At 40.7% G+C, this 20,151-nt stretch overlaps 2 protein-coding genes across 8 annotated transcripts in view; one reads left to right on the top strand and one right to left on the bottom strand.

The window, feature by feature from the left end:
* The window catches only part of RHBDD1 (rhomboid domain containing 1), a 125,400-nt gene that overhangs the window by 94,694 nt on the left and 10,555 nt on the right, over nucleotides 1-20,151 (top strand). For 2 of the 4 annotated variants that reach the window (XM_030574740.1, XM_030574735.1), the window contains one exon: nucleotides 1,878-4,753. The exons of 1 other annotated variant lie outside the window; for it this stretch is intronic. In XM_030574740.1, the coding sequence (XP_030430600.1) occupies nucleotides 1,878-1,996 (119 nt within the window). In that variant the 3' untranslated portion in view covers nucleotides 1,997-4,753. Of the gene's footprint in view, nucleotides 1-1,877; nucleotides 4,754-20,151 lie in introns of those variants that run through there. One more of the 4 variants, XR_004001930.1, reaches the window with a different exon arrangement.
* Nucleotides 18,028-20,151, bottom strand: part of COL4A4 (collagen type IV alpha 4 chain) — a 137,494-nt gene continuing 135,370 nt past the window's right edge. For all 4 annotated transcript variants that reach the window (XM_030574727.1, XM_030574728.1, XM_030574729.1 and 1 more), the window contains one exon: nucleotides 18,028-18,980. In XM_030574727.1, the coding sequence (XP_030430587.1) occupies nucleotides 18,717-18,980 (264 nt within the window). In that variant the 3' untranslated portion in view covers nucleotides 18,028-18,716. The remainder of the gene's footprint in view (nucleotides 18,981-20,151) is intronic.

The following is a 20,151-nucleotide window of genomic DNA, read 5'->3' as shown; positions in this document are numbered from 1 at the left end:
CTGGTATTTAAGGTTGCTAAGCACTCCCACATCTGAAAATGAGCTCCACTATATGTATAGTACACAACTTGTTTTTGGTTTTACATATTTACTATTACTATTAAAACATGTAAAAGCAGCAAAGAATCCTGTGGCACCTTATAGACTAACAGACGTTTTGGAGCCTGAGCTTTCGTGGGTGAATACCCATTTCCTCAGATGCATGTAATGGAAATTTCCAGGGGCAGGTATATATATGCTAGCAAGCAAGCTAGAGATAACGAGGTCAGTTCAATCAGGGAGGATGAGGCCCTGTTCTAGCAGTTGAGGTGTAAAAATAAAGAGAGGAGAAACTGGTTCTGTAATTGGCAAGCCATTCACAGTGATATTAAAACATGATCCTGAGATGAAAAGTTAATAAATACTAATATTATAAATATATATGCAGTCTGACTCAACTATTCCTTAATCTTAGAACTAACTTCCTTATCGTTAATAATATGTGTAGCTAGATTCAAAGCCAATCTCTCCTTTTTTTTCCCCAAGGACCCTTAGAATATAGGCAGTTGATGTCATACTTAGGTACAGCCTTTATAGCTTTTCTTTCTTTCCTTATTATGTGACATAGAATCTGAATTCTGTGAATTCTTTAGTTGGTGAGGGGGGAGGTTCTTTCTTTCTTTCTAGTGCCAGGAGAGAGAACCACCTATAGCCTGTTCTGTCTTTGTGTGTACTATTTCTGTTCAGATTAATTTACTCACTGTGCTTCTCTATAGCTGAACTGCCACGTGTAGTTTATTTCTGAATCTGCTTGCTGCCAACTAAAGATGGAGTTACATGTGCATCTGGTATGGGTCACCACATCTTGGACTGTAGTACAAGTTGAAAGCTTAAAAAGCTTGCTTTGCCAAAAGTAACTGTTGAGGACTTGTAAATAGTTTAAAAGTCTAGATGTTAACTGTATAAACAAGGATGATGAAAAATGTGAAGTCATGGGCTTTTTAAAGAGTAATTGCTGTATTAAAAGTGTACATTTTTAATGAGCATTAATGTTGTGGGATTGCTCCAAAACTAGCAGAAATTTTTTTTCATCTGCTTTGTCAGTGTCAATTTTGGAAATTTTACCTAGTTACATAAAGGACCAACAATTATTTCATGTTTGTTAAAATGTATTTGTACAGACAATTAAGAAATCAAGTAATACAGAAATGCCAAGACCAAGGAGACCAACTAATTTGCTAACTAAGCCCTGATTTAAGAGATTCCTTACTGTTGAACCAAAAATTTCTCATGTACGAAAACTGTACAGAAATCCCTCAAAGATATTTCCATGGTAAATTATTCCAGGAAGATTAAAGATCTTCTGTTACAATGGTAATCTGAGTATAATCATAATGGGTAGTGTTAGCACAGATAGGGTCCCATGTAACTCAATTGAGCAAAACTGGTTCAGTCCAGTAGAGGGCAGTACTGCACACTCAGTAGTTAGTTCATTACAGTATGGTCTCAGTTATGAAAACTTCTGCTCTTGTTTAGTTATTTTGGTTCTACATATTTTCTTTTTTTCTATGACAGTTATTTTTTCCACTGCAATTTATGATTCAGATTCTATCCTTTACTGGTCAAAGTTTTAATCAGAAGATGAGTTACATAAAATTATTTCAGCCACATATTGTAAGTTATTTGATTGCCTGTATTAAAACCAACCTTGTTATATATCAAAACCAATACCATTATTTTAATATGGTTTTGTAATAATAGTAAACAAAAAAGTATACAATGCTCACACCTTACTACACTGCACAGTTTTATCACTGTTTAAATCATAGGATATGTATGGTTCTGCACTCAGCAGAGGATAAAAATGGTTTACATTTGCTTTTCATTTTGTCTTACAGGTTTTAGTGCAGGAGGTCATAGCAATGAGAGACGACCTTATGGATTTTGGTTTCCACCTGAACAGCTATCAGAAGAGGAAGTGAGAAGGCAAAGACTTAATAGATTTGACAGATGGTGAAATTGCCAAGGGTATCATGAAAATATGTAAAGTGCTCTTCAAAGTTGCCAAAATGTTTGCAGATCTGTTGATTTATACAGTTTCTATTTCGTTCAGAACTATTTACTACTGGCTACATAATTTAACAACAGCAAAACATGCCAAGGATTTTGCAAGATAAGGCTGAAAATCTAGGCTTAAAATAAGTGCCCTAAGTTGTGGTCCAAGAGCCAGAATTTGGTCTATGGCTGCCCTCCATTTCACTGTACTTAAAATATGAAAGAAAACTGGTGGACTAATGATCATAACAGGCCGCAACTCCCATCTGACATTTCTCTACAAAGGCTTTGTGAATGCCTTGGCTTTTTGTTTGTTGATGAGCTCAATCAACAATTTCTCTTCACCTATCAAGGGGGAAAAGGGAAAATACAAATACCATGTTAGCGAGTGTCCTTGATTTTAAAACTATATAAATCATCCTTCCAAATTCTTCTCTTTGCCTGTGACAAGTAATCTTTCTGATTGGTGAGTAAAATGGTAATTTTAAAGCATCACAATGACTGAGCAGATATGTAAATTAGGTACATATATTTCCAGCCCAGCCTTTAATGTTGCAGAATTTGGTCACTCCTATCTCAAATCAACTAATTTGTAACACTTCACACTATCTTGAGACTCCCGGCCTATGACCAATATGGTCATCCTAATATTGCGGCCTTAACTCTGAAAGTTCTTCCCTTTGTGGGGTTATTGTACTTTCATATATATATTGTTTCCGGGGGAGGAGGGAGATTGTTTAAACAAACAAAACTGAAACATTTTCAAGGCAAGAGATGTAAGTTGGAATCCAAGAAGTCACTGTGTGTGGTTGACACCTATTTCCCTTTTAAAGAATACTTTGTATTCAGTAGACTATAGGAACTCCATCATGCAAATCTTTTTTCATACAACTTTAAAAATCAGACTGTCTCTCTTGATGGACTACACTGGCTCATTTGGAGCTTGGTTATAGCTCATAAGAAAATGAGCTGTGTTAGGGAGAGAAGGAAGAAGTATACTGCCTAAATATTTGTGCCTGGAGGCATTCTGCCTCCTTGGAAAGCACATGGCAGCAGGACGTGATGTATCTTGGAAAAGATGTAGCCAGAATTGTTCTAGAGCAGTGAGCCCACTGAGATCTGAAGCCTGTGGGACTACTGGAGCCTGCTGGCAATATTACCTGCCCGTCCTACTCCTCAGCACAGCTAATTATGTAATGGCTGTCCTACCTGGGGCCTACTTAGGACAAAAGTTTCAGCATGCTCTGTTCCTACACTAGCACACCTGTGCCAGGTCATTCATAAGTTGATCTTTGCTGTGGACTGTAGAGAGCTGTCTTTCAGTTAATTTTGCAGGTGGAAAAACAAAGAAATACGTCATTGTTCACACGCAGTAGCTGATATGCTAATATTAATAAAAACAGCTGTGTTCATTTTTTGTCTGCTGATATTGAGAAAAACTGTATTTTAAAAACAAAAAGTTTGAGCAGTGAAATGCCCAAACAAGCCAAACCTCTTCTGTTTTGTTCTTTTCAGTCTTCAACAGGTGTTACCATATGAAACACAATTCATTACCATCCTATGGTGTGTAACTACTAGCACCTCTTGAGCATTGATTTGGGTTAGTGTTGGATTGAAAAGTCCTTGTATAGATTATTTTCAGGGACCTATCAGGGTCAGTGATCTGGGCTTTATGAAATCTTGAAACCTCTGCCTCTCCAGGGAGTTTTGACCTGTATGTATTTTAATAATAAAATAGCTGAAAGTTAAATTACTGGATGCACAAGTAAATACATATGTTTCCATCAGGCTGCTTCCTATCATTTGCTTGTCTCTTTCCTTGTCCATTTCATGCCATAGAGAAGCATGAAATGGGCATGCCAAACATTTGGCTTTTCAAGTGCTAGAAATCTTACTTGCAGATACTGTTCATACCCATTATTCACAATGCTTTCTGGAGTACCCTCAATACCAGAAAAATTGTATTGTAAATGCCCATTTTCTTGATCACCTTCAGGATTGAACAGTCGGTATAAAGACTTTTTCTTGTTAGCTATCTGTGTTTTGTATACATTATACATACTAGCCACAAACTAGAATGGCTGATATTCATGTATATTTAAATAGGTTGATTTTTCTAATAATTTCCGGCCATTTTCACTGAGTAAATAATGTAACAAAGCAAGCAAAATTATACATTTGAATATTTGTGATTGTGCATATTTTTTGTCTTTCACCATAGCATTGTCCCCTCCAAAACTGATCTCATTGCTGTGGTATTTAGTTTCCAGTGTAGTTGGTCATGTTCAAGAGGCTTCATAATTTCAGTTATTTAAAGCAGTCAGACTGATATAGCCAGAAAATATATGGTAAAAGAATGAGTCTTGTGGCATTTTTCATACATGTATTTATTTGGAAGTATTTAAAAGTATTTAAACAAAGCAAAAAAAATCACATTTTATAGCATTTATTTACTCTTGTAATGTTGGTTTAGAAATCTCAGCACACGGCAACTTAGTGCTAGAGGTGTCCTGTGCTCCCTTAAAACAAAACTCCACGTGATCACCAAAATCTCATGAACTGGGTCTTTTTATTGTCTTTCTTTTTACTGCCTTAGTAAGCACCACTGTCACGAAATATTCATAGATAATAACATTGTCAGCAATAACTACGGATTGTTAAATATATAGCTTCACATTTTCTTACTAGGAAATTGAAATAAATACTTGTTTTTACATTTCAGCCTGTCAATTTCTTCTCCATTTTAATCGTAATATCTAATAAAAGATCAGAACAGAAGATACCATATTTGTACATTCAGTCAAAGCTCATTATAAGGTAATGTAGATGAAACAAATTGCCTGCATTATGGCCTGTATCTGCTCCCATGGAAAGCAACGGAAGTTTGCCGCTGATTGCAATGGGAGCTGGATCAGGTCCTTACACTGTCATGAATAGTAATCTCTGATACATTTCACTGATTAAATAAGTAAAGAAATGCTGTTTCTGTCTTATGGTTTTACCCTGCACTTTCCCAAAATGGAACTAAACTCTTCTTTTAAAAATTAATCCATTTAGCTTGGAGAGCCTTGATTGCAGATGTGATGTCATGGATTAAATATCTAAGGCTACCTTGGTTCTTCAATACCTAGGTGAGGTAGTAAGAATTTGAAATTCAGAACTTCCTGCAAAAACATGCTGTGATAAATGGGGGGGGGGGAGACACCCAGCCCGCCCGCCAGTTAGCTGTTCTCTACTTGCTTTACCTGTAAAGGGTTAAAAAGTCTGACTGCATGCATAGGTAAAGGGAAGTGACTGGGCACCTGATCAAAAGAGCCAAAGCTAGAACTTGTTAAAATTGGGGGAAAAAACTTCTTTTTGTCTGTATGTTGTGGTTCTCCAGGGAGGAGGGGAAAAGGGCAGCGGTTATGCTGTGAGAAGCTGAAGGCCAGGTATAAAAACCATCAGAATTATACCTAGAATTGCTGATGTGGAGCCCAGATATATAAATAGATAAGAAAATTTGAAGGAAGATGTGATTAGGTTTATTTTGTTTATTTCATATGGCTTGTGGATTCCTCTGTGCTAACCCCAGATGCTTTTGTTTCTTGTAACCTTTAAGCTGAACCCTCAGAAAACTATTTTGGGTGCTTAATTTTTGGAATTGCTTTTAAAAATGTAGCAATAACTTAGTTTTCGAATGTATTTTCTTTTTGTTTTTAATAAAATTTACCTTTTTTAAGAACAGGATTTGGACTTTTGTGTCTTAAAAGATTTGTGCACATGTTTTTAGTTAGCTGGTGGCAACAGCTGATTTCTTTGTTTTCCTTTCTCAGCTCTTCCCCAGAAGGGGTCAGTGAAGGGGCTTGAGGGTATCCCACAGAAAGAAATTCCCAAGTGCACTTTTTTGGGTTCCAAGGGGTTTTGTATGTGGGTGGTGGCTGTTACCCGGGGTTCTTTCAACCCAAAGTTCTTGGTAACTTTTACTCTGTGCGAGGTGATGTCAGGAAATAAATCAGGGGAGACATGACCGTCCAACCGATAGATGGCTGGCACAAACAGGACAATACAAGAGTGCTTTCACTTAAAGCTAAACTTTACTTAGTCTCAAGCACTTACACACGTCCGCAAAGGGGCGGCTCTATGTTTTTTGCCACTCCAAGTGTCGCCTCTGTAAGAACTTTCGTCTCAGAACTCAGAAAAAGTGAGACATCCATTTGACGGCCCTCCTCATGGAGGCTGATCTTTATTTAAGCATGTCTTACTCCAGGATTGATAAATACTGGTGTCTGGCACATGAAAAAGCTGTGTCTGAACTGCCCTGAAATAGGCAGCTGGTTAACACATACTAATTCTGGAGCTCTGCATGTTCCGATGGAAATCTAGAGTTGCTGGATAGAATGTTTTTGTGGTGGTGTTACATGCTGCTAATTGTGTTCAGCAACTTGTCATGCATGCACAGGGTGGCATAATAGGCTAGTAGTGTCCAGAACTCTTGCAGTAATTGTCAAAGCAAACTGAAGTCAATGGGCTTTGAATGAGGCCTTAAATACAGCTGGTTGAGTTTTCAGCAGGTGCACGACGGACTTTGCTGTGCTTCTGCTGCTCAGAACTCTCACGATGCTGATGCCTTCCCTTTTCATGTCATTCCCAATGTTTTGTGTGTGGGTTACGCAGACACCTGCAATAAAAACAAAATTCAGTTTAATTTAAAATGGGGAAAAATCATCATGATTTGACATGCACAGTTCCAAATGATGCCTCTTCTGTGTATGTACTGTCAGACAAAAAGCATGGACAAAAAACACTTGAGTTTAAAAAAAACAAGTTCATAAAAATTACAAACTTTTATTTAAAAAAATTGTGGTAATTTGTGAGCATATAGAAGGGGATACTATTCATTTTAAGGAGAAACTGGCATGTTATAAATGGAAAAAACTGTTCCCCTTGTAACACCACATTATTTTCTTCGTAAAACACCATTTTCAGAATGCCATGAAATAATGTTGTGCATTTAAGAAAGTGGATAGTATTTCAGTGACAATCTAAGTATCTACTGTGGAAGTTGCTATGGTGACAATTCATTTATCATGACAGTGGAGTAAATTGGCTTATAAAACCAGAAGAAATTGTCAATGCATGAGTAACTGTTGCCCTACGGCTGCACTGACATATTCACCCTTACTGGTTTAAACATTCTCCTTTTTGTTTTGTATAAAAACAAATATTTAATTTGTAGTTTTTCATCTGACTGCTGGTCATGGTCTTCTAGGGTGTTTAAATGTACAGTGACGACTTTAGCTTGAAAATAACATGCAACAATTATAAGAATGTCTTTATAGAAACTTTTGTGTGTGTAAATCTTGTAATAATTACTATAATTGAGTTGTATTTTGTCAGGAGCTGGGTAAATTGGAGAAAGCCACACAACTTGCCACACAAGTTAACTCATTTTAAGTATGTCAGGCTCACGTGCACAGGAAAAGCTTGGACTCTCTAGAAAACAAATTTAATATCTTAAAAGTCAGCATATTCTTGTTGATTGATCATGCTGCCATCTTATAAGAGCTTGATCCAAAGTCCATCGAGGTCCATGGGAGTCTTTCAATTGATTTCAATGGGCTTTTGATCAGACCACCTTAATAAGGTGCCTAAGAGTACAAATAAGTTTTAATGGAAAATCTGGAAGTAAAAACCAGGTCTCCCAACTCTTAATTTGGTCCAATAAAAGATGTTACCTCACACATCTTGTCTCTGTAATATCCTGGGACCAACATAGCTACAATACTTCGACAGTATAGTACAGATGTGAGTTCTTTGAGTAGAGTCCCTGTGGGTGTTCCACTCTAGGGGTGTGTCAAGGCTGATTCCCCACTTTGGCACTTTGGGTGCAGAAGGTGGGGGCCCGCAAGGATTCTAAAAATTAATACTGGCCACTCCAGGCTTGTATTAAACTCCCATGGTTTCAGCTTCTCTCTGACCTTGGATGGGTAGATGCTGCCATCACCCACATGCAAAAAATACCCTTTTGAGAACCCAGAAAGGCGCACTTGGGAATTCCTTCCTGTGTGGTACCCTCAAGTCCTTTCACACATACCCCTCTGGGGAAGAGCTGAGAAAGAAAAACAGGAAATCAGCTGTTGCCACCAGCTAATTAAACAACATATGCACAAACCTTGTAGGGACACAAAAATCCAATCCGGTTCTTAAAAAAGGTAAATTTTATTAAAAACAAAAAGAAAGAAAATACGTTTGGAATTTAGGCTTTTTGCTAGACAAAAAAAAAATTACAAAAATTAAGCATCAAGGTAACTGTCTTGAGGTTCAGCTTAAAAATTACAAGGAAAACAAAAGCACCTGGGGTTAGCACATATGAGTCCACAAGCCAATAAGAAATAACTCTAATTGCGTCTTCCTGGACCTTCTCTGACTGACTTACATCTCTGGGGTTTCAGATAATCAATCTCTAGGTATAATCTGATGGTTTTTCATACCTGGCTTAGAGCTTCCTACATCAGAGTTCAGCCCGGTTACTGCACTGCATCTCCTCTCTCTGGAGAACAACAACAAACAGACAAAGGGAAAGTTTTTTCCCAAATTTAAAAAGTTCTAGCCCTCTCATTGGCTCTTTTGGTCAGGTGCCCACTCCCTTTTTTTAACCCTTTACAGGTTGTGGGAGAAAAATGAGTCCTCACTCTGAGTTTGGAGCAACAAGTCAGAGGCAGCTTTATTTTTGAGCAATTGCAACATGCACGGGAGAGTGCACGTGGGCAGGTCTCCGGTAGATAAACATTTAGGCAAGCTTTTATCCCTTTCATTAAATACAATAATGAGCAACAGCTGCATTTTGTTATACATTTTTCTTCCTGATAGCTCACTTTTCTCATTAATTTCTGCCACAATCTACATTCCATTCTTAATCTAAAATGGGGTCAGAACAGTATCTCTTACAGTCTTTATACTTTCTACTTGCCTAGGCCCTCAAGTCTCGTATTATTAGAGTCAGTGTCAGACTGACTTTGTTAGCCTGACTTTTGCGCCATTCCTAGAGACTAAGATCTCTATGTTCAAATTCCCTTTATCTATTTCTCCACTTCCACAAGGTAAAGCAAGTAGAGAACAGCTATCAAGAGGGATTTTATAGCTAACTGGCTGGCTGGGTGTCCATAAATGGAAGCAACCCTCCCTCCTTCATTTATCACAGGGTGTCTGCACCCATGCGCCTCTAACTGGAGATTTTAGGTAACTGTGTCCATTCTGTCTGCACATGCGCTCTCCCTCCCTCTTGCTGTGCCTCGCGGCTTTCTAGCATTGCACAGGCGAAGCGTACTCAGTTCCTTCTCAACCACCCTTGGCCTGAGATGGAGTGGGTAGCAATCTGGATTACTTACTTCTTCCTAGTGGTTAGTGTTTCGTTTATAGCTTCTTATGGAGTTTGTTTCCTTTTGTAGAATTTTCTGGAGCTTCCATTTAAAAAAAAAAAAGTTTTTCCACCTTTTTCTAGAATTGTAGGACTGGAAGGGACCTCGAAGTCTTCTAATCCAGTTTCCTGCACTCAAGGCAGGACTAAGTATTATCTAAGTCAGGGGTTCTCAAATTTCATTGCACTGCGACCCCCTTCTGACCACGAAAATTACTACATGACTGGGGGTGGGTGGGAGGGGGAAAGGGGTGTCAAAGCCTGAGCCCCACCACCCTGGGTGGGGACCAAAGTTGAAGCACAAGAGCTTCAGCCCTAGGTGAGGGGCCTGTAACCTGAGCCCTGCCACCCAGGGCTGAAGCACTTGGGCTTCAGCCCCATGTGGTAGAGGTTGGGCTTCAGCTTTGGCCCCAGACAGTGGGGCTCAGACTTTGAGCCCGGTCCCCAGGAAGTCTAAACGCCAGCCCTAGTGACCCCATTAAAATGGGGTTACGACCCACTTTCAGGTCCCGACCCCCAGTTTGAGAATTACTGATCTAAACCATCTCTGACAGATGTTTGTCTAACCTACTCTTAAAAATCTCCAATGACAGAGATTCTACAGCCTCCCTAGACAATTTATTCCTGTGCTTAACCACCCTGACAGTTCAGAAGTTTTTCCTAATGTCTAACCTAAATTGCCCTTGCTGCTATTTAAGCCCATTGCTTTTTGTCTTATCCTCAGAGGTTAAAGAGAACAATTTTTCTCCTTCCTCCTTGTAACAACCTTTTATGTACTTGAAAACTGTTATCTTGTCCGTCTTCTCTTCTCCAGACTAAACAAACCTAGTTTTTTCAATATTCCCTCATCGGTCATGTTTTCTAGACCTTTCATCATTTTTGTTGCTCTTCTCTGGATTTTCTCCAATTTATCCACTTTTTTCCTGAAATGTGGTGCCCAGAACTGGATGCAATACTCCAGTTGAGGCCTAATTAGCATGAGAGTAGAGCAGAATTCCTTCTTGTGTCTTGCTTACAACACTCCTGCTAATACAGCCCAGAATCATGTTTGCTTTTTTTGCAATAGTGTTACCCTGTTGACTCTCATTTAGCTTATGATCCACTATGACCCCCAGATCCCTTTTCACAGTACTTCTTCCTAGGCAGTCATTTCCCAATTTGTCTGCGTGCAACTAATTATTCTTTCATGAGTGGAGTACTTTGGTTTCTTTAGTAAGATGGATTCTATTTTGGCTTCTGCATCATCAACAGAAATGGTAACTAAATTTAATTGACAGGATCTTTATTACTGACTCTGCATTGACAAAGAAAATAGAGTTGTTCATTTCACTTTCTGGCCTTAATATTACTCACGGTCTGTTAAATAAAATATTTCAAATGTACAATGGTAACTTTTTATACTAACTTGGATTGCTTATAAAATGAAAGTTAATGTCCATAGTGTATCTGCACAAGTGAAAGCACTACAGGTGCTGATTTCACAAGTGCACAGTACTCAACAGTTCCTGGATTGCAGCATGTTAAACAGTTTGGAAAATCTGTCCACACATATAGTATCTGGATGAGTGTACACCGTACATTTCTCTATGGACAAGAGGAAGATCTCAAATTTACATAATGTTACTGAGGATGGAATTTGAGTATTTCAGATTTTTTGCTAATTTCTGAATGAGCTCAAATGTGCCAAATAACATTTAAGCAAAGAGTTCTCTGTTGAATGTATGCCTGAAGATGCCCATGTATTTTTTTTTGTTCCAGCTAACACATGGATCATGCTGCTCTTAATGAGCCAAATTCAGTGCTGCTGATGTAAACAATGAAATAACACTTAAATAAATGGAAGAAATTCCATGGAAGCCACTTTGGGATTTAGCTCAGTAAATTCCATGTGCAGGAGTCCTGACGTGTTACAGTAGTGACTGTCTCAGAGTAAACATTGTGATGTAGATTTCCTCAGTTCCATGCAGAATTTTATTACTCTCTCCCCAGGGGGAATTTTAACCATCTCCACTATCCTAAATGAAAACAAATCTGCCTTCCACAATGCAAAACTGCAGAAGGTTGTAAAGTTAGCTGTGTAATATATGAATGTTTTTAGTAAGCAGCATATAAAAGACAAAATCCCCCACAGGATCCATTGCATAGTAGTGTAACTTTGTTTTAATAATCCCCACAAACTATGTAAATTCCGTAAATTCAGTAAATAATTTATTCAAAATCCCAAAGCACTGCTCTGAGAGCCATATCCGTAGAAGCTATCCCAATATTTTTGTTGAGGTACTAGGAGGTTTCCATCTGTTCTATTTCTGACCCACAGGATGTGAACTTCTGGTATACACTACATATGGAAAAATATTCCAAAAACTGTTGAAATTGCTGATAAGCATACAGAACAGTTGTTCCTTGGTCTGCTGTCTTAAACTGGAAAATCAAGATTTTAATACAGTTTTCTTTCATTAGCAATTAGAAAATCCTCAAAAACAACGAGTCCAGTGGCACCTTAAAAACTAACAGATTTATTTGGGCATAAGCTTTCATGGGTAAAAAAACCTTACTTCTTCAGATGCATGGAGAAGTAAGATTTTTTTACCCATGAAATCTTATGTCCAAATAAATCTGTTAGTCTTTAAGGTGCCACCGGATTTGTTGTTTTTGTGGACACAGACTAACACGGCCAGGGCTGGCTTTATTAACTGCGGGGCTTGATTCAAATACGTGGCGGCGGTCCGGGGCTTCAGTGGCACTTGGGCGATAGGGGGTCCATTCCGGGTCTTCCACAGCACTGAAGGACCCCTCCCTGCCGCTGAAACGCCACCGAAGACCCCCGGAGTGGACCCCCTGCTGCTGAAATGCCACCAAAGACCCTGGAGCAGACCCCCTGCTGCTGAAATGCCACCAAAGACCCCCGGAGCAGACCCCCCACCGCTGAAATGCCACCGAAGACCCCCGGAGTGGACCTCCTTCCACTGAAATGCTGCCGAAGACCCTGGAGTGGACCGCTGCCGGGTGGGTAAAAAAAAATTTTAAAAGGCACCTAAGACGTTGGGGCCCTCTTAGGCGCAGGGCGCAATTCTGGGGAATCGGGCGAATCGGCCTAAAGCCAGCCCTGAACATGGCTATGCCCTGATACTTAGAAAATCCTAACTCTCAATTCCTAGAGTTTGAGTTCCCATTTTACTGTTGCTGGAATGAAATGAATGTTCAGGGTGTCTACATGAAGAAACATGAAGGGAGATTTAGTTAACACTTTGTTGAAGTGCAGAACTTTTTTCCTTTGGGGAATATAAAGCTATCTGTTGTGGCTAAGAATGTGCAGTTTCCATCACGGTATTTTTAGCGGTATTGGGCTACTTTCTGTTCTTAGCTATACTCACGCAATCCTATTTATTGAAGATACTCAAACCAAAGTGATAAATTAGCTCATATTTTGTTTTACTGTTTTTCTTCTGCTTCAAAGAACAATGCATTGCAACCTAGACCTCTAATTAGCTCTTGAGGTTTGTGACAGACCCAAACCAGTGGGGTACAGGAGTCTGGTAGAGGGCAAATATACTGGTCAGTGGCTGAGTACTTTTCTGTTCCATGAGTGACCAGAGCAGGGGCTGCACTAGAGTAATCAGGAACCTGCTAGAACCAATTAAGGCAGACAGCCTGATTAGAACACCTGCAGCCTATCAAGGCAGGCTAATCAGGGCACCTGGGTTTAAAAAGGAGCTCACTCCAGTCAGGCAAGGGGGAGCCAGAGGAGAGGAAGTGTGTGTGAGGAGCTGGGAACAGAAGCACAAGGAGCTGAGAGTGAGAGGGTGCGCTGCTGGAGGACTAAGGAGTACAAGCATTATCAGACACCAGGAGGAAGTTCCTGTGGTGAGGATAAGAAGGTGTTTGGAGGAGGCCATGGGGAAGTAGCCCAGGGAGTTGTAGCTGTCATGCAGCTGTTACAGGAGGCACTATAGACAGCTGCAATCCACAGGGCCCTGGGCTGGAACCCGGAGTAGAGGGCGGGCCCGGGTTCCCCCCAAACCTCCCAACTCCTGATCAGACACAGGAGGAGTTGACCCAGACTTTGGGGAAGATCACTGAGGTGAGCAAATCTGCCAATAAGCGCAGGACCCACCAAGGTAGAAGAGGAACTTTGTCACAGGTTCCATACAAAGTTGCTAGAAAAGTGGAAGGCTTATAAAGACTATTAATTTGAGATCTGAGTAAGAAAGTGCTAGAACAGCTATTTGAATTGTAGAAGTAGAGTTTTCTCTGGTTAGTGTAATTAGTTGGCAAGATTTCTGGGTGGTATGAATGACTGTACTTCACTGATGCTTTTTTTTTGACTAGTTTTTGAAATTGTAGACACAACAGTGGGATCCAGTTATAAGGCAGAGCTGGGCAACTCCTGTTTTGATCATTGTATCCAAATAATCATTACATTTAGATCTAAGATTTGTCAACTCAGGCCTGGTGTACATTACACGTTTAAACCGAATTTAGCAGCGTTAAACCGATTTAACCCTGCAACCGTCCACAGAACGAAGCCCTTTATATCGATATAAAGGGCTCTTTAAACCGATTTCTGTACTCCTCCCTGACGAGGGGAGTAGTGCTGAAATCAGTATTGCCATATTGGATTAGGGTTAGTGTGGCTGCAAATCGATGTTATTGGCCTCCAGGTGATATCCCACAGTGCACCATTGTGACCGCTCTGGAAAGCAATCTGAACTCGGCTGCACTGGCCAGGTAGACAGGAAAAGCCCCACGAACTTTTGAATTTCATTTCCTGTTTGCCCAGCGTGGAGCTCTGGTCAGCACAGGTGGCGATGCAGTCCCAAATCCAAAAAGAGCTCCAGCATGGACCGTATGGGAGATACTGGATCTGATCGCTGTATGGAGAGACAAATCTGTTCTATCAGAGCTCCGTTACAGAAGACGAAATGACAAAGCATTTGAAAAAATCTCCAGGCTATGATACAGAGTCCACAGCACAGTGCTGTGTGACAAGCGTAACGGAAAGCCAAAGAATCAAATGGACGCTCATGGAGGGAGGGAGGGGGTACTGAGGACTCCAGCTATCCCACAGTCCCCGAAAAGTATTTGCATTCTTGGTTGAGCTCCCAATGCCTGAAGGGTCAAAAACATTTTCCCGGGTGTTTCAGGGTATATGTCGTCAATTTATACCCTTCCCCCTCCCCCGAAAGAAAAGGGAAAAAAACGTTTCTCGCCTTTTTTCAATGTCACCCTATGTCTACTGCATGCTGCTGGTAGACGGGGTGCTGCAGCGCTGAACACCAGCATCCCCTTCCTGGTGGCAGATGGTACACTATGACTGATATCTGTCTTCATCATCAGCCCGTGAGTGCTCCTGGCTGGCCTCGGTGAGGTCGGCCTGGGGCGCCTGGGTAAAAATGGGAATGACTCCTGGTCGTTCCCGGCAGCTGGTACAAAACGGCTGGTAACCGTCCTCATCATAGCAACTGGAGGCTGAGCTCCATCAGACCCCCCCCCCCCCCCGCTTACCTGTCTAAAGAAAAGATTCTGTACTGCCTGGACTATCATAGCAGCTGGAGGCTTCCTCCCTCTCATTTTATCTCACTAAAAAGTCAGTGTTTCTTATTCCTGCATTTTTTTTTACTTCATCACACAAATGGGGGGACACTGCCACGGTAGCCCAGGAAGGTTGGGGGAGGAAGGAAGCAATGGGTGGGGTTGTTGCAGGGGCACCCCCTAGAATGGCATGCAGCTCATCATTTCTGCGGGATCTCTGGGGCTCTGACCCGGAGCGGCTGTGCTCTCTGGTTCTCTAGTACACTTGCTCCATATTCTAGGCAGGACTGACTCTATTTTTAGACAAAACATAAAGAAGGGAATGACCCGAGGAGTCATTCCCATTTTTGTCCATGCGCCACCCGGCCGACCTCAGTGAGGCCAGCCAGGAGCACTAATGACAGCAGCAGACGGTACAAAACAACTGATAACCGTCATCTCATCGCCAATTTACAATGGCAGACGGTGCCATAGGGCTAGTAACGGTCTCTGCTACCTTGCAAAGGCAAATGAATGCTGCTGTGTAGCACTGCAGTACCGCGTCTGTCAGCAGCATCCAGTACACATACGGTGACAGTGACAAAAGGCAAAACGGGCTCCATGGTTGCCATGCTATGGCATCTGCCAGGGCAATCCAGGGAAAAAGGGCGCGAAATGATTGTCTGCCGTTGCTTTCACGGAGAAAGGATTGAGTGACGCCATTTACCCAGAATCACTCGCGACACTGTTTTTGCACCATCATGCATTGGGATCTTAACCCAGAATTCCAATGGGTGGGGGAGACTGCGGGAACTATGGGATAGCTACCCACAGTGCAACGCTCTGGAAATTGACGTTAGCCTCGGACTATGGACGCACACCGTGAAATTAATGTGCTTAGTGTGGCCGCGTGCACTCGACTTTATACAATCTGTTTTACAAAACTGGTTTATGTAAAATCAGAATAATCCCATAGTGTAGACATACCCACAGATACACACAAAGAAACAATATCCCATCTTTCAAGGATAGAGTGAGTTCAAGGCATTTTCAGTATCAAGGCCGATCAGCTTTGAGATTTTCATAAAGTCTTTGGGGTTTTTTTTGTTGACTTTCATAGCAAAAATATTTACTTCAATTCAACTAATGCACAGAATAATCTTAAAACTAATCCTAATCCTCTCTAATTCATCCATTTTACCAAGGTTAATGGAACTGTAAAAATCATCTAATAATTTGGCTCATTTCATTATTTACCTATGTGTTTTTAATCGTAGTTAGCACCTAGGACAATACACATAGCCAAAAGTACATACACTGTGTCAAAGAGTTTACAATCTAAGCATATGACGGGACAACCGGTGCATGACAGTGGTGTTATGCACATAAGGGAAAGTGTCATTATTTGCAAGAACATGGGGTGGGATTTTCCAAAATACCTAAGGGAATTAGGTGAGCAATTCCCATGGAAGATGATTGGAAGTTGACAACTAACTTCTTAAATTGCTTTTGCAAATCACACCCATGATCTTTTTTTCACATAAAGGATGTGCTCTGCACTATTTAAGTGATATGTGTTAATGGTCTGTTCTCCCCCTCTGTGTGTCTTCATCATGGACCAAATCCTGAGGACACTGACATGCTCAGCACCTTGCAGCATCAAGCTCTCAACCATTACTCACTCAAACTGCCTGGAACTGGGCACTTGTGACCTGTGTCTGTATAAGGTTGGATGGAGTTAAAGTCCTTCACTGGGCAAAATGGTGGAAACTATCTCTCAAGAATGGCCTGAGATACCATATCTGCAAAAAAAAGAGGGATCAGCTGTGGATTGTTCGACCGTTGGGAGGAGCAATTGATAGCTATGCCTGCTAATCAGATAGAGTCATAAAAGGGGAAAAAATGCTCCCAGAAGTGTAGGGGGTGGGGTGGGGGAGGAAGAGAAGCAGTTCTCTTCATAACTCAGGAAACTCCTCACCCAGATCCTGTCTGGAAAAGAGGCGAGATAAGGTGACCCCCAGACATGGTAACCAAAAGCAGTACAGGTTTCGGTTTGGCTGAAGGGGTATGCAGTTGGATGAGGCAGACAGAAGTTGCCCTGCAATTGCTTTCTGGGGCCAAAAGGAACTGCTCCTGACTGTTTTATTTTCCTTTGACTGAGATTGAGCCAGTACTTTGCCCTTCCTTTTGGGACCTAATTTAGAGGCCATGAGCTCAACTCCCAGGGTGGTTGCTTACACTGCTATTGGCTTTAAAGGGATATGTCTCTGTAATTAGTCTGTTTGAAAACCCTCTGAATCATAGTCTGTTTCTCAGTGCTCTGAACTTTACCACAGAAGTAGATTCTTACCTCATTTAAGTGGTGTATAGAGTACAACTGGGCAGAGAAGGGTAGTTCTGTTTCACAGAGGATTTGATATTTTGACATTTGGTTTCATTCCAGTTAAGAAGGATCACCCAACATTTCAAAATTCTCCATGAAAGGAAATGGCCTGGCTCCAGTGCAAATCTCTTGACATTTTACCATGGGTCCACAAACCCTGGTAGCGTGAGTTGTTAAATAGCCAGATGGACAAGTTGGCAGGAAACTAGGCAGGCTTCCTTGGCAGGCAGGGTTCTATTAGAACACTGTCGATCTCAAATAGCCTCCAAGAAATGTTTCCATTTTGGCAAATTCTGACAAAACCAGCTCTAGCATAGAACCTTTGTGGGCTTTTTGTGCTGGAATGAATTTCCCCTCTATTGTGAACAAGCTTTTCAGTAGTTTTAGCGCTATTCAAACAGGCATTTACTATAATGGACATTTCCATTCTTTTACAGCCAGGTAAAAGACTTGTGGGTTTTCAACTGGCTAAAAATGTGGCTTGTGTTTTAGTTTGCCATCGTTTAAATCATTTTCAATAATATAAAGTCATCTTTAGAGCTCTCTTATTACAGGCCCCTGTGGTGGAGGTTTCACTTTTCTTTTTAATTAGAATTGACAACTGTTTGTCATCTTCAGCTATATGGATTACAGCTTTACATTTTCATTTAAATGTGCTGAGAAACTAATTGCAAAGAAAATATAAACAGCATTTTACTCCTTCATTTTCTGGTTTGTTTATTTTCTTGCATAACAATCAACCATTAGCATATTTTGACAAGTTTTTGCTATTCATTGCTTATGAAATTTCATTAACAAATTAATTTTGCAATCTGGGTTAGTTCTGTAACTTGTAAAAATGGTCATTGATCTCTTGTTTGTTTTACTATGTGCTGGCAGAAGTTTGCAACAAAATCACATTGTCCTCCCACAATTTAAGAATGTATGAGTGTAAATTCAACCAAATACGTAAGTAATTGTGTGAACACAACCACGTTTATACATCTCATAGAGAGATGCACATAGCATCAACAGGAAATCTGCTATTGTGAGCACTCATTTTAAAGTTTCCAAAGGTTTCTAGATGAACTTGATTATACTTCAATGTAAGACCAAACTGTACATGTCACCTATATACTAGGCTGGTGAACACAATGTAATATAACTTAATTTTGCTGGTCCTTTGGCTGGTCACTTACACTAGGTTTCACTATTCATATGCTTGTGTGTGTGTGTAAACACCATTTTTATCTTTCAGTACTGTACAGGTAGCAAACTTTTAAACAGATGGAACAGAGCTGTGCACACTTCAGTTGAAATTGAACAGTAAGCACCGTTTAAATCTTTAGCACAATTTGCTTCTTCCTCCAGCAGGTCCCTCAGCATAACTCCTCAGATTTGTTTCCTCTTTTAGCCATGCTTCATGCAGACCTGACACCTGCTGATTTTTTTGCGCTGTTCCTGCCCTTCTTTAAGGGTTTCTGACAGAGGAGCAGACACAAACTGCAATTCTGGCTGGACGATTGTTAACCAGAAGCTATATTCATTAGCAAAAAATTGGCATGTTCCCCGCTGACCCTGGCATTCGATGAATGGTGCTGATCTAAAGTCTTCAAGGCAACTTCCAGGTGACATAAGGGACTGTCCACCTCCCTGATCTCCAGACCCGGTGTGCTGGAAAAAATAATGAAAGAATTAAATAATTGCATGTGAAAAACAGGAAAGAGATGTGCAAACAGTCTTGGATACTGCTTTTATTTAGTTTTGGGACTTTTTGCACCAAGGCAAATGCTCCCAGATGCGTGAATCTGCAGAGGCATAATACTTGGAGAACTTACGTTCAATAAATATCCTTTCATGGTAGGACGAATCAGATCTAGTCATTCTGGGACTAGCTTATCTCAAAAGTCCAGACCACCCTTGCAGGTCAGCACCAGGTACATGTCATACTTGGGGGAAGCTGTAGTTTAGATGGGCTTGGGATTTTTTGACAATAGTATTATCTAAACTTGCTCAAAGCAGAGTTAAATGACATGATTTAAAAACCCAAGTCTTGTCTACCCCAGGTTTTCTTGGAACAGTAATTCCTTATGGGTGTTTCCCCTAACTATAGCACAGGCAGAAGCTACACTGTAGAAAAGATTCCACTGGTCCAAACCCTGCCTCCTTGCCCTCATGGTTTAAAACTGCTCAGTTCCCAAGGTGTCAAAAACCTGGAGAGCCTAACTGCCAGGGTGGTTAAGCACTGGAATAAATTGACTAGGGAGATTTTTAAGAGCAGGTTAGACAAACACCTGTCAGGAATGGTATAGATAATACCGAGTCCTGCCATGAGTGCAGGGAACTGGACTAGATGACCTCTTGAGGTCCCTTCCAGTTCTGTGATTCTATGAAGTGTCCAAAGGCTATAAAGAGAAGGGCGGGAAATTGCCCTAATGATGATTGACACTCTGGGCCTGGGACATATAATGCTCTGTTATGCTCCAGTGTAAAATAGAGTAATTCCATTGAAGTAAATGATATTATCCAGCTTTTATATTCCTGTAACTGAAAGAAGCAGCAGGTCCATTGTCTCTCATTGTCTGTAAAGTGCTATGCCCATTTATGATTTTGTGTAAATAATGAAGTCAGCAAAACATTACTGTTTCCAGAACCACAATGATTTGTATTATAGCTGTAATATTACAAATCTGTAACTTTTACAGATGTGTTTTCAGCTGTTTCCCACTGCTTTTCCTTCCAAACAATGAGGGTCCAAAGTGAAAAATGGAAGTTAAGTGCAAACAGGTGATGCTTCCATTTCTCACAGGACAACACTGAAATCATGATTAAGATTTTTATGACT

The sequence above is a fragment of the Gopherus evgoodei genome, chromosome 9, assembly GCF_007399415.2.
Source record: "Gopherus evgoodei ecotype Sinaloan lineage chromosome 9, rGopEvg1_v1.p, whole genome shotgun sequence".
In the NCBI taxonomy this organism is placed as follows: domain Eukaryota; kingdom Metazoa; phylum Chordata; order Testudines; family Testudinidae; genus Gopherus; species Gopherus evgoodei.
Note: the sequence above shows the minus strand (reverse complement) of the source record. Positions and strands in the feature narration are given on the sequence as shown.